The sequence below is a fragment of the Pipistrellus hanaki genome (genome assembly GCF_964339955.1).
Source record: "Pipistrellus hanaki genome assembly, chromosome: 11".
NCBI lineage: Eukaryota > Metazoa > Chordata > Mammalia > Chiroptera > Vespertilionidae > Pipistrellus > Pipistrellus hanaki.
This window is the reverse complement of record NC_140513.1, coordinates 34013838-34029244: the sequence shown is the minus strand read 5'-3', so window position 1 is coordinate 34029244 and position 15407 is coordinate 34013838. Positions and strand designations below refer to the sequence as shown.

At 43.1% G+C, this 15407-nt stretch overlaps 1 protein-coding gene and 1 long non-coding RNA gene across 3 annotated transcripts in view; both read right to left on the bottom strand.

Annotated features, from left to right (window-relative positions):
• LOC311630434 (guanine nucleotide-binding protein subunit alpha-14) overlaps positions 1–3597 on the bottom strand; it is a 127763-nt gene extending 124166 nt beyond the window's left edge. Inside the window, exon 1 of one of the 2 annotated variants that reach the window (XM_084899430.1) lies at positions 2554–3597. In XM_084899430.1, coding sequence (XP_084755556.1) covers positions 2554–2677 — 124 coding nt within the window. In that variant the 5' untranslated portion in view covers positions 2678–3597. The remainder of the gene's footprint in view (positions 1–2553) is intronic. The other variant, XM_084899431.1, reaches the window with a different exon arrangement.
• Positions 1–15407, bottom strand: part of LOC311630442 — a 930538-nt gene that overhangs the window by 280720 nt on the left and 634411 nt on the right. The gene's annotated exons all lie outside the window — the stretch shown is intronic.

Sequence of the window (15407 nt, the reverse complement as noted above, 5' to 3'; positions counted from 1 at the left end):
ACTTTCATTAGGCACAAACAGGATTTGGACTGAACCATCGGATATACTTCAGAAACATCCTCAGATCCTCTTGTTGCAAAAGCATAGGTCCTTGTGGAAGAGGTGGTGGAATTTCAGTTCAGTCCGTGTTCCACGCAGGATCCTAAACTCCTATTTGCAAAGTGGAGCTTCCAGCTGAGGCATCTGAGCAGTGGATCATCTGATCCACACACTACAACACTCAAGTGAATGAACTTTGCACTCAAACTGCCTGACTTCAGACAAAACAGCATAGACTGCTAGAGCCTTCCCTGCCTCCCGCATTTTCTGAGTCATTGATTCCTCCTTTGTTTTGAGAAAAATTGGAGTGTGCCTTATTCTCTTAAAGACTGAAGGAAATCAGAGGTTTTGAAGTCCATCCTTTGGGGGTCCTGGACAGCTCCATGTGGTCTGGAAACTATTTCTAGTTGTTTCGGAGTGATTGGCACTGATTCAAGGAGGTAGTCACAGCTGGGCCTGGTAAAAATGGGGGGTTGGGAAGTCAGGCAGTCCTGCCTCAGGGGGACAGGAACAGGGCTAGGGCCAGGGAGATGAAGGAGGATTCTAGTCACCAGGATTAAATTTGACTCCCAGGGCAAACAATGTATCTGCAAACATCCCTCCCCTAGTTTGAGTGTGAACTCAGGCATTTTCCTTCAAACAAATCAGCTTACAGCCAATACAGTACAACACAGCTGACTGCTTCATTTTTCACAGAGAGCCAGCGTTTGCCAAGCTCCTGGTATATTCCAGACCCTGTACTTCACATACTGACACAAAGCAAAATGCATCAAAATGAAAGAGGGTTCAGCCCGTTCTTGTAAGCCCGCCTCTATCATCTGTGGGGCCTGGGGCAGAGTACAAATGGAGGCCCTGGTAAGGACTACTTTAAAGTGCTAATCAAGCTAGCAAACAGTCACATAATCCTCCAGCCTTGACAAATCTAGCTTTATAACCACCTGGAGTCCAGGTACAGTATAGAATTCTCAGAGCCCAAAGAGTTTTAGGCCAGACTGGAAAGAGCTGTGCTGGCCAATGAACGGATGCCTTCCTTCCCCACCCAGGCTGTCTCACCGGGGGAGGGGGGGGGGGGGCTCAGCACACATTTGCAAGCTATTCCACAATCCCACACAGCACAGCTGCCCTTCAGGCACTCCTCGGGATGGAGCCTGCCTCCTCTGCTTGAAAAGGCCCAGAAAGCAAGCTTGGGGACTTTGGGCAGGAATTCCATCAGAGTCTGGGGCTTCAAGGTCTGTGGGGACTCAGCTCAGTGGAGAGGGGCACAGCCTGGGGAAGGTCAGACCCTGCCCTCTAATCCTGGGCAGTAAGAGTAAGGGGTTTCCTTGCCCAGGTCCAAAGCACACTGCCTTCTCTATTTTATTCTAGTAATTAAGTCAACTTTTCTTCCTTAAGGATTTCTAGAAGGGAGATTTCTTATATCAAACACATGCTCGCTCACGCAGGTGCAAGCTCCAGTACACACACACACACACACACACACACACACACACACACTGGTATAAAGAGAATTTCTGTATGGAATGTATGAAATAAAAAAAGCTGAAATACTTGCAGCTGCCCTAGAGAGATCTGGCAGCTGAAATACTGGTCTGAAAGAAAGAAAAGATAAATATTCCTCAAAAAGCAAATGGGTTGAACAGTGTTCTAGAAAATCAGAAAGACAGGGTCCTTGTCCTACCTAGGGCATACATTGGGCAAACCTTAAACTTTTCTTCTGCTTTTGGAAATGTGTCCTACCTAAAGCAGGGAGACACGCCCCCTACCCCCCAAAAGGAGAGAGAGAAAAAGAGAGAGCGCGAGCGCGCGAGAGAGAAGACCGATGAAGAAACAGAAGCACCTGGGGCCAGTCAGAATCCTAGGAACCACCGTCCTGAGTCAGCTGGGCAAGGGAGGTTTGGGTGGGCTGCAAACGGAGAGGCCTCCCAGACCCAGAGAGAGCCTCCAGCGGCAAGTGGAGGGGGTCACAGCGGTGGGAGGGGAACCAGTGGGGTGAGTGGCCAGGACCTGGGCGTCACCACTGACCCGGTATTAGCTTTGCCTTTTCTTGGTCAAGTCAATCTGCCCACTTTCTGAGCCTTCATTGTAATTCTCTAAGCCGGGGGGATCTGCTCGCATCACATGGCCCTGATGCCCAGAACTCCCGCTCAATCCCTCACTGGGTAACCGCTCAGTCAATGGGTCCTTATTTAGAACTGAGAGCGCAGGGGCCAGAGCTGGAGCTGAACCCAAGCTGTGGATCAGGCAGCTCCCCCCCACCTGACCCGACCTGCACACCCAAGATGGGTGTCTGCAGGATCCCCCACTGGAGGCGGAGGCGGGGAGGTCCAGGCTTTCGGGACAGAGGCAAACCAGACAGCTGGGGAAAGGCACACACAGGTCAAGTGTCTGAACCCTGTTGGGGAGTGGCCGAAAGTCACCGGGTTGGAGGTGCACAGGCCCGGCGTCTAAGACAATCTGTAAGCCCCGGAACGGGAGGAAGCCGGCTGGGCCGGCGGCAGGGAAGGGGCCGCTCACCCAGCAGCAGCAGCTTGAGCTCGCGGCGCGCGTCCTTCTTGTCCCGGCGGAGCTGCCGCTCGATCTCGGCGCTGATGCGCTGCGACTCCTTCTCCTCCGCCGACAGGCAGCAGCAGCCGGCCATGGTGCGCCCCACCGGCCGGAGGCCGAGCGCCGGGTCCTGCGCGGCCGCCCGCGGGGCCGACCCGCGAGCCAAGGCGGGAGGGCGCCGGCTTGAGTTTCGGGGGAGGAGACCTGGGCCTCCGGGGTCCGATCCCTCCTCGCGGGCGGGCTCCGAGGCGGGGGACTCCGCAGCGCTCCGACCGGCCGAGTGCCCCGGGCCCAGGGCTCCCGCAGCCCGCCCGGCTCGGGGAGGAGAGGGCGAGCTGCGCTCCGCGGGGAGCGATGCCGAACCTCCGGGGGATGCGCGCCCCTTGGCCCGGGAGCCCGGCGCCCAGGCAGAGGGCGCAGACCGCGCGTAAAAGAGTTGGGGCGTCGGTGCCCCCAGGGAAAGCGGGCTTTCCCGGGGCTGGGAGTTCCCCGGGCAGACTGCGGGCACGGCGGAGGTCAGAGGCAAAGGTCCTGGCTGTCTCTGGCCTGGAGAGTCCCGCAAACCTCAGCAGCGTCCCCGAGGAGGACTCAGACCAAGTGGAAAGGTCCCAGCCGGCACTTATGGCTCAGACTGCCAGGAGGAGGCGGGGCGTCTTGAACCTGCAACCCTGGCCTCTGCACACCGAGCCTGGGGGCACTCCACGCTGGGGGCGCCTGTGGGTGAACGGGGGAGAGCAGGGAGCTGGGATTGGGGGGCCAGAGTCTGCGGGAGCAGCCCCAGACCTGCCCCCCTGGCTGCGGCGCCCCGGCGTGGGGAGAGCCGCCTGGCGAGGTTGCTGTGACCCGGACTCTCTGGCGGCCAGGCCCTGCTCCCTGCCTAAATCCGGTTCCCACAGGTGAGCGAGTTTCACCAACTCACAGCCTCAACCCTCCCCAGCTGCAGGAGCGGAGGGAAGCCAAGCGCCGCCGTGGGGTGCAGCGTGCCGGGAACACCACACACCCCGGTTTCCTAAACCGGCTCCTCCAGCTGCCCGGCGCCTCCAGTCCAGTTCGAGGGCTTGGTCAAAGCCCCTGGTCAGCTCTGCCGCCTGCCTTCCAGGTGCGGCTAGCTCCGAGCCGGCTGGCATTGCGCTCAGAGAAGCAGCTGCCACTGAGCTCAGTTAAATAAGAGAAATCCAAGAGTAAATATCCTCCCAGCCCCTTCCTGGGCCCCCCGGACGAGGAGGGCTGGGGCTGGGGAAATGGAAAACGGCTGCTGCTTTGCATTTTCTAATGAAAAGACTCCTGCTATGTAGTGAGGAGAGCTGATTCGTTTCCAGCAACACCTGGCATGTTCCCTGCCCCTGAAGCCTGACAGCACCTAGCAAAGGTGTGTCCGCACAGCCACCTTGGCCTGGCTCCTGGAACTTGGAGCAAGTTTGAGCTGCATTGATACAAAAACAAAACAAAACAAAACAAAACAAAACAAGTAAAGATTGAAAAGCACCTCTTTGTACTCAAATGGCACTATAAGATGCAGATTACAGCATCTGATTTTGTCTTCTGGGTTGATTTTGAGGCAAATAGGTTCACGGGAAAAGCAGAAAAGAAAAAAAAGGAAGGGAGAGGTTCCTGCCCTCCACAGCATTGAACTTTTTTTGTTTGTTTGTTTGTTTTTTGTTTTGTTATTTTTCCTTCTGTTCTTCAAGTCAGTATATGCCATTTAAACCACTTTATGGCCTTTGGTAATGAGCTAATGCTCCCTCTATTAAGAGCAAGCAGAAGTGCCTTTCATAGGAGTCGCATACATTTAATCAATTCAAATGGAGCATACTGAGTGGAGAGAGTGGTATATGTCATTATATAAAGAACTTGGCATTATGATGCTATCTGGCTGAAGATCTTATTTATTTTACAATTTAGAGAACGTAGACAAATCAGGCATTGAAAATGAATGTGCGTGCTTAAATGCATGACTTTATTTCCATCTGTTACTGACTTGTAGACAGTAACAGTGACCCCTACAGGAAAACTCCTCAACATTTCCCGTTTAATCCTTGGCCATTTAGTCACACATACCTCCCTTCGCCTTTACAGATTCCTGTACAATTTAAGATAAGATCTAACTCCTTAAACTAATAGTTGTATCATAATTATTTGTATTTTTTAATTATTAAAATTAGGGCAAATTTGAAATTCACATTATTTGGAATAACTGGTCTAAAGTTGCTAAGATTTCAGAAAAGATACAAAATATTATTTATAGTAAATCTGTGAAACTTTCCTGGACCATACAACTTAGTAGTATGTATCACAAGTTTTAAATGTGTCCCTCCCTTTTGACCAAACTGATATTTCTCCCCTTAAGAAATAATCAGATAGAAATCATAATTTAGGTGCAAAGGTTTTATTTCTAATAACAACACTAGTGCAAAACAACCTAAATGCCCAACAACAAGGAATAAGTCACATAAATTATGGTATATCCAACCAATAAGATATCATACAGTGACTATGTGAATATGTGAGTGACAAATTGGAAAATAACAAAGATTTGGCAGAACTCAAAATATATTTAGTGAAATGGCAAGATACAAAAATATAAACAATGCAATACAAATTTTACCCTGGGAACACACATAGGCATTTTTAAGAAACTAAAGGGATGTATAGTCACAAGGTAAGTTGCTCTGAGTCATAGCTCTTTGGTTGGTTTTAATTCCCTGATATAAAATTATTTGGGGCAGCTCTATTAAAGTCTTCTAGGCCCTACTTTCCTCAACTGTAAAACAAGAGTGATGAGCCAGATTAAGCTCAATGGGATCTCCTAAACGTACCATTCAATTCTTTGATGATTTTCACACTTACATGGTAGTCTTAAAGATAATCACAAACCTGTTTTTTATTGAACATTGGTAGCTAGTGAGAACTATAAAACTAGGATATCACAAGTCAATTATTTTTATATTACTATTTTTTTATTCATGTTACCTTCAGGATCTGGGTGCAGGATGAGAATAATTTTAAGTTATTAATTCATTTGTAACATCTTACCAGGAAGGGCTAGTTTTGAAAAAAAATTTTAATGAAAGAGAATGTTTGTTTTCCTAGGTTATCCCCAAAGTGCTGCAATTCAGTGCCATTCTCGAAGAACAGAGCGCAGCCTGGACATGTGTTTCAGATAACTGCCAAGTGCGGGGCCAAGAAGGTGAGCTCATTGAAATTCCACTGAATGTCCTTGGCATACATGCCAACCCCTGTACCAGGTGCTGGGGGTTTAGATAGCAAGACCTTGCAGACTTTAGGCAGACCGCAGTCTAGGAGAAAGAAGTAAGACTGAGACGCTGAAATCTGACCCCACCACGTCTTTCTTGCTCCCAAAGAGTAGACAGTGAGGGCTCAGAGTCACGTGGGTGACTCCACAGCCCACAAATGTGCACAGTGGGCCCTTCAGCTGAGCCTCATTTCCTGTCCCTCTGCTGTCACTCCAGAAAAATGTACCTACATGTTCTCGCCACCTCCACGTCTTAGCACATGTTGTTCCCTCTTCCAGGAGTGCCATCTCACCCGAGGCAAAACTAGTTACTACTGGGTACTTTCTTTCCCAAACACCTCTGTTCTGAGTAGCCGCTCCACCCCTGGTCTGTTAGACCCATCTCTCTCTGCTGCCTGAGTACTTTGTGTCCCTTTCTTTAATATCTCGCTCTAGTTCACTTGTTGGTTTCCCCTTCTGATCCACTGGTTTCTCACAGGCGGAGAGTTTTTCTTGTTCATCCTGGTATTTCTAAATTAATATAAATTTAGTTGACTGAATAAAGTTGAAAACGAGAAGAATTAGCCAGAGACAAGAGAAAGAAACTCAGAGAGAAAAGGAAGTTCTTGTGATGGAAGACAATGAAAAACCAACAAGTCTATTGTTGTAACAAATCAATGTATGATTTAGGGAAGACTTGGGTCCCCAATTTTCCCCCAGAGAGGAAGTGACCACCCTGTTTCTAATTCAGAACTATGAGGAAATGTGCAAGCAGAGGATGGGGAAGCAGAGGATTGTTCTCTTGGACAAATGTACCACCTTAGAACTTCAACAAGTGACACAAAGTAAACATATGGCCTTGAAATTTACAAAGTTGAAATAGCACTAATACTAATGCATCGATGCTGCTCTGTGGCAGTGTTTTTTCAAACTGCAATTGTGACCCATTCCTGGATTGTGGCAATCATATATATATATGGGAAACACAAAATATAAGCAGAAAATATCAAAGTATGCTGCAGTTTTATTATTGTTTCACGAAACTTTTGCTTCCATTGTATACATAGGTATCAAATGTTAGGCAGATCAGTCACCAAGAAAGGTCTGCTTGTCCTTTCCCCAGACAGGTTGGACTAAATGATTCTCAATTTTCTAATACATTTTTTCTGAGACCAACAGGTTCCTAATTTTTCATTCCATTTTTTGAGCCCAGTCTGCTCTCTATAATGTTTTGAGTTCTTCTCCCCTCTTACTACTCGCAGCCATTCCCCACCCAATTATCTCCAGTTTCGGATGAGCATGGTAAGTTAGAGATATCTATTTTTTAAAGTATATCTTTATTGATTTTAGGGAGTAAGGGAGAGGGAGAGAGAGAAACATTAAAAGAGAAGAGCCCACAACCCTGGCATGTGCCCTGATCAGGAATGGAACTGTGACCTCCTGGTTCAGAGGTCCATGCTCTACCACTGAGCTGTGCCCTGCTGGGTGAGATATCTGTCTATTGTCTGCCCATTGTGGACTTTGGATGAATTGAGAGTAGTGATGGATGTTTAGATGAATGGGTAATATTTCTATCTGGTGGACTGATGTCCTCAACATCTATTTTTCTAAGCCCATCAACATGCTATCATGTTGTTCCAAAATATTCTCTGCTTGAAGACCAGAAACTGTTTATTATAACTTCTACTAAAAAGACTAAAATTACAGTCTTGCACCACACAACATTTAGGTCAATGGCAGACCGCATACATGATGGCAGTTCCATAAGATTATAGCAGAGCTGAATCTCCTGTAAGAAATGGAAGAATCTGTGGATCAGAAGGGGTTTTTTTTTTTCCTCTCTGGTGAGCCCAGCATCTGTGGGACTTTGCAAGAGATTCCCTTTCACTCACAGTCCCTCCATTCTGAGTGCACAGATTACATCCCAATCAGTCGGCCACAGAGGAGCCTGTCCCCAGAGTGCTATAGTTTGATGGTCTTCACAGGGCACTGCTGCAGATTCTCTGTTGAGGAATAAGATCCTGTACAAGAACACAGGTCCACAGGAGCCACCTCAACAAGTATCAAGTGCCGCTGCCACTTGAGTATAAGCTTTCTGTGATAGTGTGGAGCCGGCCTGTCTCTGTTCTTTGGACACATTTTCAGGTTGGAATGATATAAACATAGATAAGTTTTATTTCTTCCATCAGTTCCATGCCAGAGAGAACACTTTGTGCCAAATAGGGTTATTGGAACCAAAAACATATTTCCAATGTCAAAATATTGAGTGCTCAGTTCTATACCCTCTTCATGTTAAAATACCCTTTAAAAAAAAAAATGAATACCACAAAATTCCTTAATCTGACCACTATTCCAACATGCAATAGCCAAAATTACATTGCCATGACAATCCTTTATAATTCTTTATCTCTCCATCTTGATTTCTTATTTCCCTTTTAAAAATACATTTTTATTAATTTTGAGAGAGAGAAGAAGGGAAAGGAATAGATAGAAACATTGATGAGAAAGAAACACCATCAATTGGCTGTGTCCTGTTATGCCCCCTTCTGGGGAATCGAGCCCACAGCCCAGGCATGTGCTCTGACTGGGAATCAAACCGAGATCTCTTGGTTCCTGAGTTGATGCTCAACCACTGAGCAGCACCAGCCAGGCTTGATTTCTTATTTCTATTGATCCTCAAGCCACCTTTCCCTCCTTCCTCACAGTCACTGCTATGGTGATCTGTGCCTTACCTCACCAGTTTCTCCTTGATATTTCCTATCAGTGCAGCCCATACCCCTGTTCATGGAGTAGCACCAATGTTCTATTTCTCAGCCTGTCAGAAAAAAAGAGGCGGGGAGGGCTGTGGGACAGTGTGTATCAAGTCTATAGTCGTGTACAGTAATATCCTAGACCTTCCATTCTCTTACCTCTCACCCACTAACTCACGCAGAGCAACTTCCAGTCCTGCAATCCCCATTCATGGTAAGTGCCCTATACAAATGTGCCATATTTTATTTTTTATACCGTGGTGTTTTTACTGTATCTTTAGACACATAAATACTTATCACTGTATTACAATTGCCTACTATTTTCAGTACAGTAACATGCTGTGCAGATACAGGTTTGTAGCCTCGGAGCAATAGGCAGTACCATATGGCCCAAGGGTGCAGCAGGCTAGACCATCTAGGTTTGTGGGCGTGCACTATGTGATGTTCACATGACAAAACTGCCCAATGACGTATTTCTCAGAATGTACCCCAGTCATCAGGAGACATGTGACCGTACACATCATGAGGCCTGCCCTTCATACACATGGGACTGTGAGTGGGCAGGAATAGCTATTGCATGTTTTTAAATCTGAATTTTCATGGGAATTAGGTATCTCAAGAACCTAAGGAGTAAATATCTTTGTGATATGAAGTTTGGAGATTTTCGTCTGTTTTCTTTCCTTTTTAACGTAAGTTCTCTCCACTCATATCACTCTCCTCCTGAATGTTAACAACCTAGTATGTTTCCTTCTCTATTTTTATGCTCTTATAATGATACATAAACACAAAAAGCTCATAAACATATATAAACATACATGGAAGGAGTGTGTCATCATTAGTTTAAAAATGAAGCTATAGGACATGAACTCTATATTTTCCTTTCTCCCCCAACAATACCTTATGGGAATCTAAATAAACCACTTACTTCAGATTCAGTCTTTCATACATTCATATATTATACACTATTTCCATGATGTAAAACGACCATATTTTATTCAGCCTTTCTCCTTTGAGGGGCACTATTTTTATATCCAATTTTTGGCCACTAAAACAAAGCTGTCATAACACCTGTGTATCTGAATTTACATGCACTAGTGCCTTTATTTCTGTGGGATGGATTCCCAGGGAAAAAAGACTTATTAATTGAAGGATATATACCTTTTTTTTATTTTAACAGATGTGGCCAGATTCCTGTTCAAAAAGACTACAACAATTCACAATTCTGCTGAAAATATGAAAACCCATGTCCCTACCAGCGATGAATATCACTCGTTAATTCTTAGCAGCTTGAAGGGATACAAACAATCTTAAAGTGTTGCTCTACTTTGTGTTTTCCTGACAGTCTACGAATTTGTACATTTCTTCATGCATGTGAGCATTTGCATTTGCCACCCTGTGAATTGTCTATTTATATCCTTTGCTCATTTTTAAAAATTAGGTCATTTGTCTTTTTCTTGACAATCTATAAGAGCTCTTCAATATGGCATATCGACTTTGTCGTTTGAGTTGCAAATTTCCAGATATATTTTTTTTTGTCCTTTACAATTTTTAATGGAATATTTTGCCATAGACAAGATTTTATTTTTTACATATCCAAATATCTTTAATTTCTCGCACAGCTTCCAGAGTTCCAGTTCTTATAGGATGGTCTCCTCATTTGTAGATTGTACATGCAGTATCTTAGATTTTCTTGCAAACACTTTTATTATTTTGTTTTCAACATTTGAATATTTAATCCATCTGGTGTTTATTTTTATAAAATGTCTAAGATAGGAGACTAATTTTATTTTCTTCCAGATGGATAGCCAGTTGTTCCAACATCATTCATTTATTGAACATTCTATCCTTTCCCCAATGAATTAAAATTCAATCTTTGTCATGTATTATAGTCTCATTTGACTGAAATCCATTTCTTTGAGTCTATACTGTCCCACTGAGCTATTTATTCCTACATCAATACCATCTTGATTTGATTACAGGGGCTCTATGGAATATTTTTATATTGGTGGAACACCACCTGGCAATGTTATCAAACTCTTCTTAGTTGTATTTAGATATTTATTCTTTCACAGGAACTATCACATCATTTACCAAGGACTTCTACCCTGAACTTCAGAGTATAAACTTAACCCTAACTTCAACTGCCTTCGTGACATACTGGCCTGGATATCTAATAGGCATCTCAATTTAACAGTCCTCCCCTCCCCCTGCAAAAAAACCCACACAGATACACAAAAACCTCTGAATTTGTTTTCCTAAATTTATCTCCTGCTATCTTTTCTATTTCAGCACCACCTAATTGCCTCTTTGCTCCACCTCCCACATGTAATCTTAGCAATTATGGATTAGGCTGTAAACCACATCTTCAATTTGTTTTAGAACCACTTGCATGCAGCTACCTGCTTTTGTAATGAGCAGCTTGGGGGATGTCACATACATTTAATCTTTATGAATGAGGCTCTCTGATGTGTCCTCTGTTCTGTTACATGTGGTCCCTCAGCTATTATATATTCATTTCTATTTTTGCTGCCACCACTCCTGACCAAGTCAACAACACCTCTCAACTGGACTAAAACAATAGCTTTTACTCTTGATCCTCAAATATCTACTCACCACAGACAGTCAGAATGAGCTTTAAAAATACCAAAACAGATCTCATCATCCTCTCTAGATCAAGCATATGGCCCAAAATGAATATTTTTGTCGCCCAGTCAATATAATGGTATGTAAGAAGCATTTTAATAAAAAAATTCATAACTTAATTTTACAATATCCTATTACAACCTATAATAATAAAAGCGTAATATGCTAATTAGACCAGATAGCCGAACAACCTTCTAGACGTCCTTCCTGATGAAGACGCAGTGACGGGGCTGAGGCAGAGGCAATTAGGGGCGATCAGGCAGGAAGGCAGAATGGTTAGGGGCAATCAGGCAGGCAGGCAGGTAATCAGTTAGGAGCCATCGGTCCTGGATTTCGAGAGGGTGCAGACAGGGCTGAGGGACCCCTGCCATGCATGAATTTTGTGCACCGGGCCTCTTAATTATTAATAATGAACTACAATATTCACTAATAACTGATTACTATAATTGTGTTGCATTCATTTCCCTTATGTGCCTTAGGTGCAGGGGCATCATTTCTCTCCACTAATACTAGCAGCAAATATTTTAGCAGCTGATTGCCACATTAGTCTTGGACTGACTTGTTTGGTGTGTGCAACAGGAAATATTTCACTTTCGGAGAACAAGAAAAATAAGTTTGTTTGCATTAATTTGTGCAGTTTTTCAGTGTCTGGTAAGTTAATGTTTAAGAAAAAATATTTTTTATTAAGATGTTATATTATTTTATGATTTCTCATTTATTCAGCCCTTTGTATTCAGCATGTCTCTATCGAAATAAACCTACATTTTAATGAAAATGGAAGCTATTTTTTTTTGTGGCCCATATAAACTTAGACTTTGTTTATTTAGCCCGAGTGAGCCTTTGAGTTTGACATGCTTGCTCTAGATTAAAATCCACTGATAGATTCCTGTCAGAGAATAAAATTAAACTTCCTTGTTCTAGACCAGTGTTTCCCAAACTTTTTACATATGTATACCCCTTCTAGAATTTTCATAATGCTGAGTACCCCTCATACTCATGAGAACATAGAATTAGGTGTAGCTAAGCACGGTGCAGTGCATATCCCCACCAAACTCTTCCCGTACTCCTGAGGGTACACGTACCACACTTTGGGAAACACTGTTCTAGACCACGAGGTCCTACATTACAGGCCATTGCCTATTTCTTTAACTTTGTATCCTAACATTCTCCCTCTCCTTCAAATATACTCCAGTCACACATATATGTGACCCCATGTATAATTTTATTTAAGAATGGTTCAGAAATGGAAAAATGTTAATGGCTGCTGTTGTTCATTCACACACATCAAGTCTTAGACAAATGAGACTGATGTCATCTTGAGCTCTTTGTTTATTTTTCACCTTGATTTTATTTGGAGAGGAGACATTACTTTAAAGAAAAAGACATGCTATGTAGATTGTCTAAAATTAAATGCACTTAAACTAAAAAACAAAAACACAAACTTGTACTTTTTTTTTTTTTTTTTTACTACATAACTCAGGCCTTTCCCTATCGGCTCTGCTGCCTGAATCATGCTCTCTCCGGATCTTGAAATGTATGATTTCCATTTGTCATGAAGGTCTCAAATATGACTTACTAAAGGCAGGCTTCCCTCACCACTAGGCCTAGAGTAGCCACTCCTACTTGTCTCATCCACTTGACATCATCACACTCTTGTATTTTCATTGGAGCCCTCATCATTATTTGATTTGTTGTTTCCATCCTTCTTTATTTATCATCCTCTCCCACCAGGAAAAGAAGGGAAGTGCCAGAAGAGGGAGGATTCTAACCATCTTATTCACCACTGTATCCCCAAGGCCTATATGGGGAAAGCCACATCATCTTAAAATTATACCACACAACTCTGTTCAGATCCCATTCTCAACAATAAGGTTAAGTCTTGGAAAAGTCAGAAATATGATATTTGTGATTTGGAATTTATTGGCTCTTAGGACAGAGAAGTTTAGGGATGGTCTTAGTTTTAAGCTCTGTTGGCTCTAGGTGCTAAAGCAATGCCATAAGCAAGCCATGTAATGCTTAAAAAGTATTTGTGAAATTAGTGAATGAATAACACCTATATCACTGGATTATTGCTGACTACTAGAAGAGATTATATGTATATAAAACATTTTGCTCCTTGCCTGAAACTAGGGATGTCTACTTACAACTTTGAGGCTGCACTGAACACTGATTCACCATTGTTTGTAGCATGCTTTTAGTCCAAGAAAAAGTAGAAATGATATTCTGAATGACAGATAACTGGTACATTTGCTGGGCATCCCTTTGAGAGGTAATCATTCATCATTCTATGAAAATTCAGTCCCATATTGCTTCTGCCTTCATGGATGAGCACATGATCCAGGTCTGGCTTATCAGAGCACTCCATCTCCTTAACCAATAGATTGGTTTAGAGGTGTGCACATGATCAAAGCCTAGCCAATAAGAACACACATCTTTTAACCATAGCGATTGATTGATTCAGGGGATGCTAAACTGACTCCTTCCTGAAACTTCCCTGAGGCATCTGAAAGTCTGTATTCCCCTTTATCTAGGATAATTAGTTTGAAAGTATGAAATAACCTGGGGCCACTGGTGGTCACCTTTGCAAAGATATAAAATCTCCACCTGAATATAACACATAGACAGAATGCCAGCCAACAGCTGGAGAGAAAGAGAATCCTCCTCCTCTGATCTAAACTCTTGAATCCAGATTTGTAGTTACTTGACCCAGTAAGTATTCTTGTTTGTTGAAGCCAATAGAGATTGTGATTCTGTCAGTTGCAACCAAAAGAATCATGGCCTATGTACCTGACCGTGAAGAGGGAGGTGTCCGTGGGTGGTAAAAATTTAATACCTTGGTTTCCATTCATGATTATTTTACATGCCCCAATATTTCAATACCTACTTCATTACCTTCTGTTAGAAAGACTAATAGTAAATGGCCATCAGATTCTTTCTACTGTGTCACAAAAATAAGCTGAAAAAGGACAAGGAAGTAGACAATACAAATGAGCAAAAGGGCTTTTTAGAGCTGGCATGGGGGTTGTGCTTTGGTGTAACTTTCTGCCTAACTTTCTTTCTTGACGGTGCCTTTGGTTACTATGTAAGGATATATGATTAGGTGGGGGGTTTTTTATTTGTTTTTGTTTGTTTATTTTGTTTTGTTTTTTTATGCATGTGTTAGTAAATTTTTTGGGTGCAGGTGCAGCAAATTTACAAAAATTTTCTAAATTTGTGGAAGAATCTTTATCTGTTAAACTTCTCTTGAATCAGTATCTATATCTGTAACAAGATTATGTATTATAGTTTAATCTGAAAAAATGAATGTTAATAAAACTGCTCAGTCCAGCTAGCACATGCACCATTGGATTTAGAGAGCAAAGGAATCCTGGTAAATGACATAATCAAACTAGAGGACTGCTCTTCAGTCTGCGTGGATTCTGCTTCTGCTCACAGGTCTTTGTTTTCTGTGGGGCTTTCCTCATTGTGTGTGCCGTGCACGACCTTGGACCCTGAGGTTGGTAAGTGCCTTGAAAGGAACCGGTGCCAGTGCAAACCTGTTGGACAGGTTTACTGACTCCACAGGGCATAGGAGGAATGGGACCAGCCAGGCACAGGCTCTTCCCCAGTGGCATGCAACCAAGTCTAGGGTAATCTCTCATTTCAAATCCTGAATTTGGCTTCAAGGCTATCTTGCAAACTGCCCTGAGATAGGCTATCAGTCAATCCATGTCTTCTTTAATTTTTTTCACATATTTATTAAGTCTCTCTCTCCCTCCCTCTCTTAGGGTATAATTCAGTTGTAATAAAACGTATTGTGTCATATACAGTTCATTCATTAATTAAAAATTACATTTCCAATTTATTTGTTTCTATAAAAGCAACTAAATTTGAAATTATGTTCTTCTTATTTATTTGTTTGGCTTAATTTATGTTTTTAAACTTAAAATTTTTAAATTAAAGTTGACACTCAATATTATGTTAGTTTCAGGTATACAATTTAGCAGTTAGACATTTATATAACTTACAAAGTGATCCTCCCCCATAAGACTCTGTTCTCTCTCTCTTTTTTTAATCCTTATCAGAGTATATTTTTTCCAACTTAGTTTTAGAGAGTGGAAGGAAGGGAGGAAGGAGGGGGGAAAGAGAGAGAGAGAGAGAGAGAGAGAGAGAGAGAGAGAGAGAGAGAGAGAGAGAGAGGGAGAGAGAGAGAGAGAGAT